The sequence below is a fragment of the Phocoena sinus genome, chromosome 1, assembly GCF_008692025.1.
Source record: "Phocoena sinus isolate mPhoSin1 chromosome 1, mPhoSin1.pri, whole genome shotgun sequence".
NCBI lineage: Eukaryota > Metazoa > Chordata > Mammalia > Artiodactyla > Phocoenidae > Phocoena > Phocoena sinus.
In genome coordinates, this window is record NC_045763.1 from 113601991 (window position 1) to 113617199 (window position 15209).

General features: G+C 52.9%; 2 protein-coding genes across 9 annotated transcripts; one reads left to right on the forward strand and one right to left on the reverse strand.

The window, feature by feature from the left end:
- Positions 1-198: 198 nt before the first annotated feature.
- Positions 199-10538, reverse strand: SHC1 (SHC adaptor protein 1). Of its 8 annotated transcripts, XM_032606252.1 has the most exons (14): positions 10384-10520; positions 8122-8270; positions 6748-6915; positions 6140-6210; positions 5550-5613; positions 5284-5403; positions 4954-5007; positions 4714-4765; positions 4426-4552; positions 3412-3610; positions 3255-3324; positions 3042-3176; positions 2659-2897; positions 199-1836 (listed from the first exon to the last, which is right to left on the reverse strand). In XM_032606252.1, exons 3-14 carry the CDS (start codon positions 6910-6912, stop codon positions 1708-1710), a joined length of 1425 nt encoding a protein of 474 aa, XP_032462143.1. In that variant the 5' UTR covers positions 6913-6915; positions 8122-8270; positions 10384-10520; the 3' UTR covers positions 199-1707. The 8 variants fall into 8 exon arrangements, with proteins under 8 accessions (XP_032462143.1, XP_032462152.1, XP_032462133.1 ...); XM_032606261.1 differs by lacking the exon at positions 8122-8270 and having other exon boundaries at positions 3042-3173; positions 10384-10538; XM_032606242.1 differs by lacking the exon at positions 8122-8270 and having other exon boundaries at positions 10384-10538.
- A 276-nt stretch (positions 10539-10814) lies between these two features.
- On the forward strand, positions 10815-14584 carry CKS1B (CDC28 protein kinase regulatory subunit 1B). The gene is made up of 3 exons (XM_032606312.1): positions 10815-10941; positions 13319-13446; positions 14066-14584. The coding sequence occupies exons 1-3, from the start codon at positions 10883-10885 to the stop codon at positions 14116-14118; spliced, it is 240 nt and encodes a 79-aa protein (XP_032462203.1). The 5' UTR covers positions 10815-10882; the 3' UTR covers positions 14119-14584.
- Positions 14585-15209: the final 625 nt, after the last annotated feature.

The following is a 15209-nucleotide window of genomic DNA, read 5'->3' on the forward strand; positions in this document are numbered from 1 at the left end:
GACACGAACATCTCCTTGGATGATGGCCCCGCCCTCCCCACCCCGCCGCGCCCTCCCGGCGCCCCTCCTCCGCGAGGAGGCGCGACCCGAGCGAGGCCAGGTGGGCCGGGCCGCACCGCGCCCCGAGGCTGCCTCGGCCTCCCGCCGCGGGGGGCCCACAGCCAACAATAGGCAGCGACAGGGACCAGGAAGCCGAGGTAGAAGAAATATGGACTTTAATGAAGATTCTTTCCCTTTGGTATAAGTGAGACCCGTGAAAACATCCAAACAAAAAGAAAAGAAAAAAAAGGGAGGTGAGGATTTAGATAGTCCACGCTCCCTTATCCACAAGGCCTAATGACAGAGCAGGACCGGCTCCTCTGTCGTTGAGGCAGGACCCGGCCTGGAGAAGGGATTCAATAACTGCAGGTTTTAAGTGTCCCCAAGCCCCCGCCCGCCCCGTGTGAAACTAACAGCCATTCAGCCAAACTTCTGCCTCCCAGCCTCGCGGTGGGAGGTCCAAGTTTCTCTAGTCCTAGCTCACACTCGGCCTCTGGTCTCTCAGAAAAGATAACGCTACCGGCAAAGGCCAGGGTGAGGAAAATGCCAATAGTTGTAAAAGGGCTTTGAAAAGTCAAAAAGGTGATGTATAAATGGATTATTATCATTTTGTGCTCAGGAATAAGCTATGGAAAACAAATTAGTAAAGTAAATCTACAGCCCTAAAATATATGCATATAAAATAAAAAACGCAGTTCCAAATCTACCGATGGTATCTGAGGATTGTCTACTGCTTTAGAGTCTCAGTGCCCCTGTTCCCACCTCCACAAAATCCACCTAGGATGACACTTCAGTCATCCCCCCACCACCCCAGCAGGGGGAGGCAGGGCAGAGGCTACAGGAGGAAGGGTTGTACTTTGGCTCTAGAGTATAACATGCATGCAACATGGGGGGGGATGGACTTGCCAAATGTATATATAGACCCCCTGGGGTGAGGGGCCCCACCCAAGAGGCACTGAGCAAGAGGCAGGTCCATCTCCCCACTGGCTGGGAGGGGGCTTTAAGGCAATCTCTAAGGGCTGCATATCCCGGTGGAGAGGGGACAGCTGCCACTCCTGCCTCTGTTCACCCAACCTAAAGGGGAGGGGGTACTGAGCAAGGAGAGGATGGGGTCCCAGAAGCCAAGGTGTCAGCACCCCCATGCTTGACTTCAGGGCCCCAAGAACTCTTTGCATAAAATATCTTCAGACCTAGCAGATGGTCAAAGGCACAAAGTTTAAACGCTGGGAGGGAGGGTTGTTGAGAGGGGTCTGGGGTACCCTGAGCCCAGGGGTAGACTAAGGGTGTGATTCATTCCCCTTCCCTGGAAGGGTGATTGCTCCACTGGGCCTATCACCACAGGACATTTTCCATTACAAGGAGGCATACTGCCCAGGCCTCCAGCACCCACCTTGGGGAAGGGGGTATCAAGTTGGCACAGGAAAGGCCCAGGGAAGGGGGCCACTCTGTACATTAATACTTTGGTGAGGTTTGGGGAAAAGCAGGACTCTACCCCTGGCTCCTGACTCAAACCCTCTCACTCAGCTGGACGCTGAACCCAATGTCCACACTACCCCCATCCCTACACAAGGCCAAGCCCACAGAACACTCCCAAGTGAGGTCCCGAGAATTGGGCAATAGGGTGGAAGGGGTCACAGGGCATCTTCTAGGAGAGAGCACTGGGACAGATCACAGCTTCCGCTCCACAGGTTGCTGGAGACACAGTTCGCTGCCCGCAGAGATGATGGGCAAGTGATTGTCCATGTGGTAGCTGATGAGGTGACTGACACTCTCAAAGCGGTGATCCTTTGTCCGAACCTGCGAAGTGGGAAGGGAGAAGGTCAATTCAGGTGAAGAGTCAAATAAGACCTCAGTCCCCAAAGCTGAGGAAGCTGGAATGTTCAAGAGGGTCGAGGCAGGAGAAAAAGATGGCAGAAGCGGGAGGGCCGTCAGTCCTGATCATTGAGGCTTCTCTAGAAAGAGGAGCTGGAGATAGCCGTGGGAATGGGCAGGTCAGTGAACTGGGAAAAGGCAGAGGGGACATCAGCCCAGAAATCATGAAGCTGAGGGATAGCTACTCCTCCCCTGACCTGGAAGAAGGTGGTATGTCTCAGAAGAGGATACACAGTACAAAAAAGACATGCGAAGGAGGCTGAGGTTGCTATAGAAAAGAGACCAAAGTTATGAGGGGCAGAGGGACAGTGCAGACAGAAGACAGAGCACTGGTCTGAGCCCTGAGTCTGGAGAAGCTGGGGAGGCCCCTGGCTCCTCTTGAGAGAGGAGATTTGGGGTGCCTAGCCTCTAACCATCTGACATTGAGCATCACAACCTCTTAAGGATGGTTTTCTCATTTGTCAAAAGAGGGACTAAGGTGACATGTGCACCTTCCAGCACTTGTGGGCATAAAGTTTGGGGATTGGCCGGGACTGAAGGGAAAACAGCTCAAGTTCAGGGATGTGAGAAGGGAAGGAACCCTAAGCCACTAGAGGGGGAATGCCAGGCACCTTGAGAGCAGGGGAGGCTCAGGTAGAGGTGCCCAGCAGGTAAAGTCTAGGAAGCAGTGAGGCAGGAACAGGGCTGCACAGGAGGGTACTGCATCTTCCTTTCTGCCTCACCCACCCATACCCCTGCGATACTCACCACACCCTCAGGGTCCACCAGTAGCAGGTGCTTGGGCTGCCCACTCTGCAGGCCAGTGAGCACATACTGGCCAGGCGTGGTCGTGCTTTCCCGCACCAGGAAGTCCCCGTTGAGCTGTAGCAGTGCCTCGGCCTCCCGCCGGCTCAGCTTCCCGTGAAACCAGGGCTCCCCTCGGAGCTGCTCAGCCATGGCCACCAACTGGGGAGGTGGAGGCACCCGCAGGGCATCTTCAAAGGGCTCTGGGGGTACAGAGAGAGGGCTAGAAGAGGCAGCTGGCACAACACATGCTCAAGAGCCAGACCCTCAGGGAGGGGAGGCCAGGAAGAAAAGAGGAGGAACCAAGTGGGAAGACGCAGATGCAGGAAGGAGAGGGGCACACTCACTCATGTCAAAGAGGTCTCGGGGCGCGCTGCCATTGATGGCAGGATTGGGGGGCCCGGCCCCACTGCCTGCTTGCCGTGCCTTGTCTAGGTTCTGGACATTGACATAGGAGGGATCATCAAAGAGCTCTCTGCCTGCTGAGGAAAGGGAGGCTTTACAGTGATCCCCGCCCTGCTTCTCACACCCCACTCTGCCCCTCTCAGCTCCCTTCATACCTGGGCAGGGTGGCGGGGGCAGCATCTGTTTGCGGGCTTCTGGGTCTCCTCCAACAGGCTGCCCCACTGGCTGAAGGGACAAAAATAGGGTGAGACCAGAGGCCCTAACCAGACGCTGCCATCCTGGGCCCAGCCCACCTTCCTGCAAGCAACTTACCAGCGTGGCTCCCAGGTGGCTAGGGGTCTGGGCACTGGGTGGAGTGGGTCGAGCAGCCCCCTGGGGGACTCCTTCCCGAAGTCTCATGTCCACCACCCCCCCAAGAGGGGGTTCCTTCCCAGGGAAGTCATTATAGTACTGATGGTCAGGTGGCTCTTCTTCCTCCTCATCCCAAGCTGAGCCATCAAAGCCAGCCATCCTGGGAGGGACAGGAGGAAGAGAAGAGCATGGGTAAGAGGATGGAGAACAGACAGAACAGCGGTCACATACTGGGCATTCCCTGAGGGGTAGGCCTGAGGCTGGGTGTTTCATATATATAATCATTTCATCCTCCTGGCAACCCTATAAGGTAGGTATTATTCCCTTCTTCGATTTTATAGATGAGGAAAATGAGGGTCGGGGTAAAAGGATTTAGGTCTCAACTAAAAGGTGGTGGAGCTGAGATGTGAATTCGGATTTGTCTTTAAAGTCATGCCCTTGATCATTAAGCTGTCTCCCAAGAGGGAGGGGGAGCAGTAAGTACAGGGGAGGGGGGTGCTCCAGAATCATTTAACCTCCTCTAAATACTCAATATTACTGGTCTGAGGTGGGAAAGGTAAGGATCTCAGGAAAGAGCCATCCTCCCTCACCCAAATTCTTGACGGCTTCTAGAGGCAAGAAAATGAAGAACTAAACTAAATATAGAGAAATGCACAAAAGGACAGACCAGCAATGAGATGGCTTGGAAAAGAAAAGCCCATCTAGCCAGGGAAGAGCTGCAGCGTGGACGTCCTGGACTACAGCTCCACCACGGGCACACGACAGGAAGAGTTGGCCCTGCAGCAGGCAGGGCCTCGAAAGACCTTCCTGATGGCCACAGGAAACTTAAGAATAGCAGGAAGTGGGAAGCAGGGGCGCACAGGTTATTTCCTTCCCTGAACCTCTCTGAGCTCAAGTGTGGGAAGAGCAGACCTACTTTTCCAATTCCGGTCTGGGGCCCAAGAGCTGGCCGCCCCCCAACCCTGGCCCACTCACCTGTCATGGGGGGTGACCAGCTTGGGCGGGTTCCTGAGGTATTGTTTGAAACGCAACTCGAAGGCCTGGCCAATGGTGCTGATGACGTCCTGAGCAAGCCCTTCGGGACACTCCAGGATGTGGCAGGCTGGGGACACAGCAGAGGCCATCAGAGAGCTCGGGGGCAGCGTGGCCAGGAGGAGGCGCAGAGGCCCTTGTCGTCTGTCCTCCACAGCCAGGAGCCGCCGGGTCCTGCTCACCTACCTCTCGGACAGCTGGCCCCACCCAGTGCTCCCCACCACGCCTCACCTCTCTGATTCACCGGGTCTTTGGCAACATAGGCGACATACTCGGCTGTGTCCTGGGGTGGACAGAGTCAGAAGAGGCCAGTTAGCTAAACTTCATAGCCCCACCTCACTCCTGACCCCTCAAACCCAGTCCTCTTCAGATATCACCTCAATCCTAGCACGCTCTATTCTCTAGCCAGTGTCTTCCCAACCCCTAGCCCCGTACTCTTCTCCCACCACCCGTGCTCATCCCCCAACTCACCGGGTCCCCGCCAGACGCAAACGAGATGGATTGCATGTGGTGGTTGGCGATGATCTGAGGGTTAGGGCAGGGGATGGAGAAGGAAGGGAATGACGTGTATCAGGCAGCCTCAGGGCCCACTGGGCGCCCCCCACCATTGGCCCAGGACCCTGGGGTCCCAGTCTCATCCTTTTGGCTTCTCAACCCATGTCCTCCTAATCTCCTCCTTCCCTACCGTCCTGATGCTCCCAAGCCTTCCCTCCGAGCTTCTTGCCCTCATAACCCTCATAACCGGGTCCTCACTTAGCCCTCCCATCAATGCTTCTGGTCCTGCCGCCCTAGTCCACCAACCTGTTTGCAGTCTGCGGCCATGAGGTTGAGGCTGCTGGTGGAGACGGTGAGAGTGATTGGCATTCCAGCAAATTTCAGGTTACTCCTCCCCAGGATGGAGCTGAGTGGACGGCTACAGGGCTAGGGAAGGGCCCGAGGATCTCAGAAGCTGGGGACTCCCCGCACACTCCTGCCTCCTGGCCTCCTCCCCGCATGCCCCGCACCAGCCTTCTCCCTGCTCCTCCACCTCTCCCGGCAGCGCCCCTAGCCCCATCGACCCCAGCTACCTTTCTCCTCCTTGTTGCCCCCTTGGCACCCGGCACAGCGTCACACACCAGACTGATGGCCTCCCTGGGGAAAGAGGGGTACTCAGACCCACAACCTGCCTCCCACCCGGCTGGAGCTGCCACAGGGCTGGGGGAGGGGAAGGCCAGGCCAGACTCCAGGGGCACTCCAGGCTCTTTGTCGTGGCGGATTGAATTAAGGGCCTTTAATATTTGATGACACTGAGAGGCTGCTTCCTGGCTGATTGGGTTAGAGCCTCAGTGGGTCTGGGCCCACCCCCTTCCAGCTACCAAATGTCCCATCCCCTTCCCAAAGGCAGCAGCAACCTTCCATCTACCCCCATTTTCCACTCAGGCTCCAGCTGCCAGCTGCCTCTGCCACCTCCCCCACAACCCCCCAGGCTGCATAAGCAAGAAGGAGCCAGGTCAGAGTTGCCTCTCTTCATTGAGACTTCGACTCCCTTCCCTAACTTTCTCTCAATCCCCTTCACCACCCAAAGATGAGCCATCACTAGTGCCACTGCCAAGTGACCCACTCCCCCCTCCCCTCACAAATCCCAGGACCCCCACACTCCGCCCCCCGCCCCACCAACCTGGTGACCTGCGTCCGGGTGTTGAAGTCCAGGGCACGCATTGACTGCAGGACCTCCACACAGCCCATGTACTGAGGGGAGGGACGGGAGGAGAACAGTCAGCCGCCTCCCCCCACCTCTTCACAAAGAACCCCAGGACTCTTCCCTGCTTGTTCCGTAAGGTTGCAGAAGTTCTGCCCACTGCCCGTGGATACATCCCACGACATGCAGAACAACAGGGTGAGGAGAGAAGGCAAGTTTGGGGGACCTCATGCATGTGGGAAGAGAATTCGGAGGGGAGTGACAGGCACTGGGTGGGATGGAGTGACATCTCCAGAAAGGGGGAGGAGACTGGAGGGGACAGTCAAGAGTCACTCATTCCAACACTTACTAAGGGCTTGTGCTGGGCTTTGTGCTAAGCATGGCAGGGTGGGGGTGGGGGAGTCACAAGAAGGAAGGGGCCCCAGACAGAGCTGGAAGGGAAGGGGTGAAAGAATCAGAGAAGGGGCAAGAAAGGTTTAAGAAACAGGACACAGAAACCAAGGGAGTTGCTGGGGAAGAGCAGGAAAAAAAAGACTAGTGAGCAGAGGAACTGGATGGAGGGAGTGGGAGGGAGGATGTTCACTCACCCGAACCAAGTAGGAAACCCCGGGTCCCATGACTTTGTCGTTGGGATGCAGCCAGCCCCGCGTGGGCTTATTGACAAAGCTCCCGTGGCGGGTCCACTCCTCGCCCCCCAGCTGGCCCCCTTCCACCCGAGTCCTGCGCCCGCCGCCTCCACTCAGCTTGTTCATGTCCTGGAGGAGGGGCAGGGGGCCTGAGTCCGGCATGGCTGCCCCTACGATCCCCTCCCCATCCTCGGCTGCCCTTCCTGGCTCCCCCTTCGGCCCCAGGCGCCCCCCAGCCGGGTTGGCCAGCTTCAGGTTGCTCATCCGGGGGAAGAAGGAGCACAGGGTAGTGGGACTATCGTCCCCAGGCAGAGGTGGCAGCATGGGCCCCAGAGACGAGGCTGATGGGGAAGGCAGCTCCTCCGGTGGGGTGGACCCTGAAGCTCCCTCCTCCAGCGATGACAGAGACTCATTCCGAAGTGGGTTGTACTTGGGCTTGGGGGGCAGGAGATCCATGGCTGGAGTGAGAGGAAGGCTGCTGCCCAGCCTGGCCCCCCTGCCAGTCAGGGCAAGGGGGCCAGGCAGGGGGCATCCCAGGCCCTTAGCCTGATCGGACCTCTCTGGCCCAGGGATCTCAAGGGTCCTGGGGAGGGAGAGGGACAAGTGGCTCTGGCTCCCCAGGCTCAGACCCAGAGAGTTTCAGGCCCCATCCCCGCCCAGCGTGGAGCCTCTTCTCTAGCTGTGAGGAGAACGGGCTGGACCTAGAGCTGACTGGCTCCTCCCCAGGGGCGGGAAGCTAAGGGGAGAGACCAATCCCGAGGACAGTGCTGACTCACAGGCTCTGAGGGGCTAAGCCTCCAGCACTGCCCCAACCCAGAACTCTTACAGGGCAGAGCGATCCATGCCCGCGCCCCCCCCACCCCGCCCCGGTACAAACAGCAAGTAATCTGGAGAGGAATAAAGTGGGAGTGGGAGGGAAGGATGGAGGAGTGAGAAGGAAAGGAGGGTGGCAAGAGGAGGTCTGCATCAATCCAAACCAGACATGGGCAGGCCAAAGGGAGCAGGAAACTAAGGGAGGGCAGTGGGGGGAATGAGGGAGGAAACAGAGGCAGCTGGGGGTGGGAAAGGGAGGGGATTCCTGAGCTCAGCAATTCCCTTCCTGTCCTAGTTGAACACTCAAACTCCCTCCTCCTCCAGGCCCGGCCACCCCCGGCGACCCCCCACCACTATCACACATGGGGTGGCCCCAGGGAGCCTGGGCCATTAGCATCCTCTGCTACCACAGCTGTGGAGGGAGCTAAAGAAATGGGAAAAGGAAGGACGTGGTCCCAGTGGATGCAGGGAGGGGCCAAGAGGAAGGGCAAAGCTGGTGAAGTAAGGGGAATAAAGTCCAACCTGGGTGGTGCATCAGGGAGCCACCAGGCAGGAGCTGGAGCAGAGGACAGGCTGGTGGAGGCTTGTTCTCCATGCATGGCGCCTACCATGCCAAGGAGCAGCGGCCCATGCCAAGCACTCTTCTGTCCCCCTTTCCACAGCGAAGCAAGCTGTCAAGGGTAGAAGGGGTGGGGGCGGCCAGGGCATTGACACTAAGGTCAGCTCCCTGGACCTGCGGGTAAGTTCATACCCCTCCTCTTGCAGTAGTGACTGGGAAGGGAGCAGGTGTCCACCACAGAGCACGATGCCCCTCACGCCAGAGGCAGAGTCTGGCTGGAGGAAATGGGAGAGTGCAACAGTTCTCCAAGAGAAGTGGGGGCTACGGGCCATGAAGGGACAGAGGGGGCAGAAGACAAATCTGCTAAGGAGAAAGGGGTGCCAGGAGAAGGACTGAGGATGGACACAGGGAACAGTCCCAAACCCATTCCTTCCGCCCACAGCTTCCTTCCACAGCTCTGCTCAAGGGGGCCATAAAGGAAGTTGGAAAGTGACCCAAAAAAGTAGTTGTAAAAGATCCATATAACCCCCCAGGCTCACCGCAGAATTACCTATCCTTAAATTTACTTCAGAATATAAAAAGATGCAAATTATCATATGATTATAGCAATGAACAACACTAGCACTTAAAACATGTTAGATACTGTGCATATCACCTCCCACTTAGTCCTCCAGGGAGAGCTTTGCCACTCCATGCACCACTCCCGAGAAGAAATTCTATCACTCTGTTTCCTAAAGACTCAGCGCCCAGGCATAGAGAGAATGAGGAAAGTATTCTGCCAAAGCCTCACACCCCCATCACACACACACACACACACACACACACACACACACACACACACCAGGATGTCCTCATCTTTAGAGGTGGGCATTCTATGGGTGCCTGCAGGATCCAGAAGCAGGGAATGACCAACAGGTGTGAGCATTGTTAGAAAAGAAAGAGGAAGTAGGGATTTTTAAATTTATGTAGGAAGAAAGGAGATTGCTACTGGGAATCCGGGTGACTGGAAGAAGCTGCGTGTGGCTTCTCAGCCCAGCAGGGAGGAGGAGGCAAGAGCGGCGGAAAGTAGCAGGAAATGGCGAAAGCTCAGGAATGTTTCCAGAAGGGAAGGCTGGGCAAGCGGGACCAGGAGGAATGCCCAGACTAGAACTCCGGTTAGGGGGAGGGGAAGAGCCAGAGAAGTGGTGGGGCCTGAGGAGTCCCTTAAAAAAGAAAATCAAACAGCAAAAAGGACACTATTACCTACACCCACTCCAAGCCACCGTTTTCTGGTGGTGGAAAACTTTCTCTCCTGTCACACCCACATGTCACACACCAACAAATCCGTGGCCCTACCCAGCTCCCGATGTACAGGTATGAGACAAACAGCTGTTTCTGGGGTGGAGTCGGTCCTGGGAGTGGGGCTGGGAATCTATGAGCGAGTCTCCCTCCCACTCTCGTACCAAACCCCAAGTCCAGCCCCCTTCAAGTAGGTCCACCCTTGGAAGGGGGTAAGGGAGAGGAAAAGGGCTGCCTCTAATCTCTTACTCCTCAGAGCCAGAGATGTGAACTTCTGACTTCCTACCCAGTGGAGCATGAGAGCTCAGGAAAACTGAGCCAAAGTCCCCAAAGAGAAAAAGAACAAGGAAATGTTAAGCAGGTGAAGTTTCTGGGATTGAAGACAAAGCTTCTGAGGCGATGACCAGGGTCTTACAGGGATAACGCTCCTGAGGGGGCGTGGCCCTCTCAGGACGCGAGCATCAGAGAGACTCCCAGGAAGCAAGGCTTCTGGACACTCAGACGTGGATTAAAGAGGGGGCGGGGCTTCTAGAGGGGAGGAACCCCTAGAGAGGCGTGGCTTCTTGAATTCGAATAGTTCTTTGAGGGGCAGGGCTCTGCCCTTTCGGGAGATAGGCTTTTTGATAGACAGGAGTTGGCGGAGAATCGTCGCTAGGAGGCGGAGTTTCGGGGAATTGGAAGGACTAACGTAGGGTTTCTAGTAGTAGGGCCTGGAAGCATGTATGGGGGTGGGACTTCCAGGAAAGTCGGGCGACAGAGTGGGGTCGGGGACAATAAATAGAAAACAAGTCGGGGTTCGGGGAGCCCCCTGAAGTTGGGAGGTGGGACTTCCGGGGAGGGGGTCGCAGGGGCGGGGCTTATAAGTGAAGACCGGAAGTAGGGTCCCGGGAGAGGGGTTCCGGGGAGGAGGAGTGGGTCACCTAAGAAGAAAAAAAGTCCCAACTCACCAGGGCTTCATGGAGTCTCCGCACCGCACCGCGGGCCGATTTGGTTCCGGATCACGCCACTGCCTTCTAAGGTCGCCGCTCCAACTTTCTCCCCGGGCCCGGCCTCCCTGGAGAAACTTTATTTCACTCACTTCCGGCCTCACTAACCCCTGACCCTCTACCTCATCGTCCCTCCTTCACCCGGCCCACTTTCCCGTGTCAGCCAATGGCAGCACGAGAACGCGCACAGGAGCCGTGATAGCCAATAAGAGGCCTAGTTTTGACCTGCGTTTGTTCTTGAGCAACGTAAGCAGTGCACCTCCAATAAGGACTCAAGGAGAAGCAAATCTAAGCCAATCGGAGGCTTGAAGGTGGGGTTGTCCCGCCTTCTGCCAGAATGACCAATAGAAAGCGCGGGCGGTGTGTTTGAAAGCGAGGCCAAAGAGGGTGGGAGCGCGTGCTGCTGGGAGTTCTTTGGAGGTTGGCGGTGCGGGGCTGACGGTCGTCAGGCAGGGTGATTATGTCGCACAAGCAGATTTACTATTCGGACAAATACGACGACGAGGAGTTCGAGTACCGGTTAGTGCCGGCGCGGGGGCAATAACAAGGTCGTGAGCTTTGAAAAGTGAGGGCACGAGGAGTTAGTAACGCGGACTGAAGCTACAGAATGGCGCATGCGCGGGAGATGAAGGGACTGGGTGCGAGCCATGAGAGCGTAAGGCGCATGCGCGAAGGGTAGGGGGCGATCGTAAAAGAAATCCTCAAGAGGTAGAGAATTTGGAGTAAGCTCTCCTGTTGGGAGGAGGCGTGGGTGGACGTGGTTAGAGTATTAGAGTGCCGACCACCCTCAGCTTTGCGGGTTTCTGGATCATTCTCTCACCTTCACTGAGCAAATTGAATTTGCCTTCTTGAGACTACTTGTATCATGGCAACACCGTAGAGCCTCCTGGGAGAAGGTGGCAAAGGCGGATCCCGAATTTTCCTCGAGGCTTCAAAGTGAGGGGAGAGCCTGAGTGTTGCTTATTAATTCATGGAAAGGGGGCGTGGTTGCCTGGCTTGTTTTAGGAAGTGGGCTTCGAAGAATTGGAGTGGAATAAAACTGGCCAGGAGCATTGAGAAAAGACTTAATATAGACCTAATAGATTCCCGTCAAATATTTGAAGGGCATCTACTTAGGAAACAGTTATGGAGTGCTTATAGGTTTCAGGTGTTCTACTAAAGTGCAAGGATAAGCCATAGTCTCTGCTTTCAACAAACCTAAAAATCTGTGGAAGTAATGACAGATAGCAGAAAGAAGGTGATAATTGGTATGATAGAACTATGTACAGATTGTGGTGGGAGCACATACGACTTGCCAAGTATGGTGAAGAAAGGACTCCCTATAGTTTGCATTTGATAAACCCTAAATCCATAATTCTAGATTAGAAAATTAGGGAAGACAAAGAATTCTACAAATATTGGCATTCGACCAATCTATATGAAGCGTAATACTTAAAACAACTGGAAGCTTGCTTTCCTTGTGTTTCTTCAGCCTATTGCAGGGCTCTGGGCCTGCTGGAGAACTCAGTATCTGCTGACAAACACACTATTTGTATTATTTTTATGCCAAATCCTTGGGAAAGGCCCCCCGGCCCTGTTTGGACCCAATTAACTTTCTTTTCCTCAGCTGTTTTCCTCTACATCTGAACTAGGCTAACTAAAATTAAGAGCTTATAATGTCTTTGCAGGGCTAGAAACATCACTAATTTCATCCCCTGGAAGATGTAAGTCTTGGCAGTGATATTTGGTTTAAGAAAAGGGTTTGTTTGTTTTTTTGGTCTAAATAGGTATGGAAGCCAATCTTTATGCCAGGGACTTGTTAAGATGTAAGCTATTTTCAGACATTTAGACTAGAATTGACTCTTTGGTGGAAAAAAATCCCTTTTACTTAGCACAGAGAGAGCATTCAGTACATTTTCATTGAAAATGATGAAGTCTGAATCACCCCAATTCATGTCAGAGTAGTAATTTCTTTGCCATGAAAGGAGACTTACCCTTGGTTAGAAAAGCATGGAGTTCCCCCCAAAGAAGTCTCATGGCACATCCCTTCAGAGTTAGGAAAATGAAGTTAGGATAGATCTTAAAGGATAAGATATATTTCACCCTTTGTTCTGACTCTTCCCTGATAGGGCTTTCGTCTCCATGAAATTACTTCTCTCCCTTCCTCCTTACAATTCTGTTCAAAATTGCCTTTACTTATTAACTGTGTGTGTGTGTGTGTGTGTGTGTGTGTGTGTTGTGGGGTTCCCATTATATTATTTTAGGGTCATCAACTAGAAGACTATAAGCTCCGAGAAGGCAGAGTCAATATATCAACAGTGCCTGGAATTTAGGTGCCCATTCACTGGTGTTATTCATTGATGTGTACTTTTTAATATACTTTTGTGAGAATGTACGTATCTTGGCCTTTATTTCTAGCTGCCTCTGCCCCACAATAAGATTATATAAACTCCCTGCCATTAGGAACTAGTTTGTCTTTTCTTGCCTCTCTTGGCTTTTTTTTTTTTTTTTTTTTAATAGTGTTTATTTATTTTTACTTGTTGACAGTTTGCTTTATTTATTTACTTATGGCTGTGTTGGGTCTTTGTTTCCGTGCGAGGGCTTCCTCTAGTTGCGGCAAGTGGAGGCCACTCTTCATCGCGGTGCGTGGGCCTCTCACTATCGCGGCCTCTTGTTGCGGAGCACAGGCTCCAGACGCGCAGGCTCAGTAATTGTGGCTCATGGGCCCAGCCGCTCCGCGGCATGTGGGATCCTCCCAGACCAGGGCTCGAACCCGTGTCCCCTGCATTGGCAGGCAGACTCTCAACCACTGCGCCACCAGGGAAGCCCCTCTCTTGGCTTTATATGCAGGCACTCGTCTGACAGACTGTACCCATTATTGATACAGATTCCCCACCTTCCCATGTTTCTGTTACAGGCATGTGATGTTGCCCAAGGACATAGCCAAGCTGGTCCCTAAAACCCATTTGATGTCTGAATCTGAATGGAGGAATCTTGGTGTTCAGCAGAGTCAGGGATGGGTCCATTATATGATCCATGAACCAGGTCAGTGCAATGGCAGAAAGCAACCATGTAGGACTGAGGAAATGAAGGAATGATAAGGTTGCATAACCCAAAGAAATAGGGGGAAAGTGGGGATGATTTACTAGTTTCTTAACTCACCAGACATCTAGAAAAACAGGAGTGACCAAAAATAAGAAAGTATCTGGGAAGTTCAGAAACAACCTGTCACTGAAAAAACCTCCTTTAATCTCTAATTTGGTCAGAGGATTTTTTTTTTTTTTTTTTTTTTAAGGCTACATATACACTGGTAGAGGTTATTGGCCCCTGCTTCATTCTCCATCAGAAAGTGAATTTTGGGATGTGTTCCAAATAAACCAAGGAAAGTATATTTCTTGATAAGACACCAGACACCAAACTGCCAGACAAAACTAATAAAGGACGCCCCAGGGCTGCACAAACATAGCAAGAGAACTGATACTGACAATTCTGTACTTGGCACACAGGCCAGGCTTCGGGGTCTGCTTCTAAGGCCATATGCTTAAATCTTAATTTAGTTGTAAAGATCTGAGTGGGTGATACCTGGGAAGTGGGAGTGGGAGATACTATAGGTTGTGCATAGGATGATGTGAGCTTGTCTCTTAGATTTCACTCACTCTTTCAGAACCTCACATCTTGCTGTTCCGGCGGCCACTGCCCAAGAAGCCAAAGAAATGAAGCTGGGGAGCCACTTTTCAGCCTCATGCTTTATACAGCTGTCTTCATTTGCTAACATCTTTCTGATGACATTATTATGTTGCCTTCCTGTTTCTCACTTTGATATTTAAAGGATGTTCAGTACACTGTTTGAACGTGTTGGAGACTGCTTTGCTTCTTGAGCAGAACCAACAGGACCATGGCCCAGCCAGACAACTGCTCTTTGGGTTGCAGCCTCAGCTAAGTGTGACCCCCAAAACCAGTGTGAGCTCTGTATCCCGCAGAACACACTTGGCAGATGGAGGAAGCATCTAAGAATAAGACCGTGGCTGTTACAGGGATTGTGTAAACTTCCTGTTTTTTTTTTCTGCCAGGTGTTGTATGTATGGTGATTTATGTTTCAATGTGTTGGAAACTTTCCATTTTATTCAAGAAATCTGTTCCATGTTAAAAAGCCTTGATTAAAGAGGAAGTTTTTATAATCTAATTCTCTCATTGTAAAGGTTTTTCCCCCTCTCAGGGCAAGCATCACATTCGCTATCATGGTTCTAATTATATGCCCTTCAGTGAGATAATGAAGTTCAGCTCTTTGTTAATAATGAGGTTTATTTCAACATTCAGGTAACTGGTTTTTAATCTACTTTAAGCAGACTCTGCTGTCAAACATCTACTGAAATATATTTCACTCTAACTACAGGCCTAAGAAAGAGGTTATATGGGGACAACTTCATCTCATCAAAACAAATGAATTCTTTTCTACAGTCAGGGATGCTGCCATTAACGTAGTCCTGATTTTTGAAGGGTACACAAGGGTAAAGGGAGGAGGCTGTCAGCCAGAGGCTGCTAGTGCACTCCACTTCCTGACCAGCCTAAGGCTCAGGCACACCTCTGGCCTGTTCACTCTGCACAATGGTTTGGGGGTGTTTTCAGTGGTTCTCACTTTGGCTGAACATTGGAATCACCTGGGTAGCTTTAAAAGTGCTGATGACTAAGTCATTCGCAGGGAAATTGACTTAATTGGTCTGGGGTGTGGCCTGGATGAGGGAATATCAAGCATTCTTACACAGGTAGTTACAGCACTAACCTTTGAGAAAACAGTTGTAAACTGTGGC

Coding starts and splice junctions, on each gene's coding strand:
- SHC1 (XM_032606234.1), bottom strand. CDS start 7,242: ATGGATCTCCTGCCCCCCAAGCCCAAGTACAACCCACTTCGGAATGAG. Junction 3,177..3,254: donor GCCCCCGCCACCCTGCCCAG/GTATGAAGGGAG, acceptor CCCTTTCCTCAG/CAGGCAGAGAGCTCTTTGAT. Junction 2,898..3,041: donor CCGAGACCTCTTTGACATGA/GTGAGTGTGCCC, acceptor CTGTACCCCCAG/AGCCCTTTGAAGATGCCCTG.
- CKS1B (XM_032606312.1), top strand. CDS start 10,883: ATGTCGCACAAGCAGATTTACTATTCGGACAAATACGACGACGAGGAG. Junction 10,942..13,318: donor GACGAGGAGTTCGAGTACCG/GTTAGTGCCGGC, acceptor TTTCTGTTACAG/GCATGTGATGTTGCCCAAGG. Junction 13,447..14,065: donor TTATATGATCCATGAACCAG/GTCAGTGCAATG, acceptor TCACTCTTTCAG/AACCTCACATCTTGCTGTTC.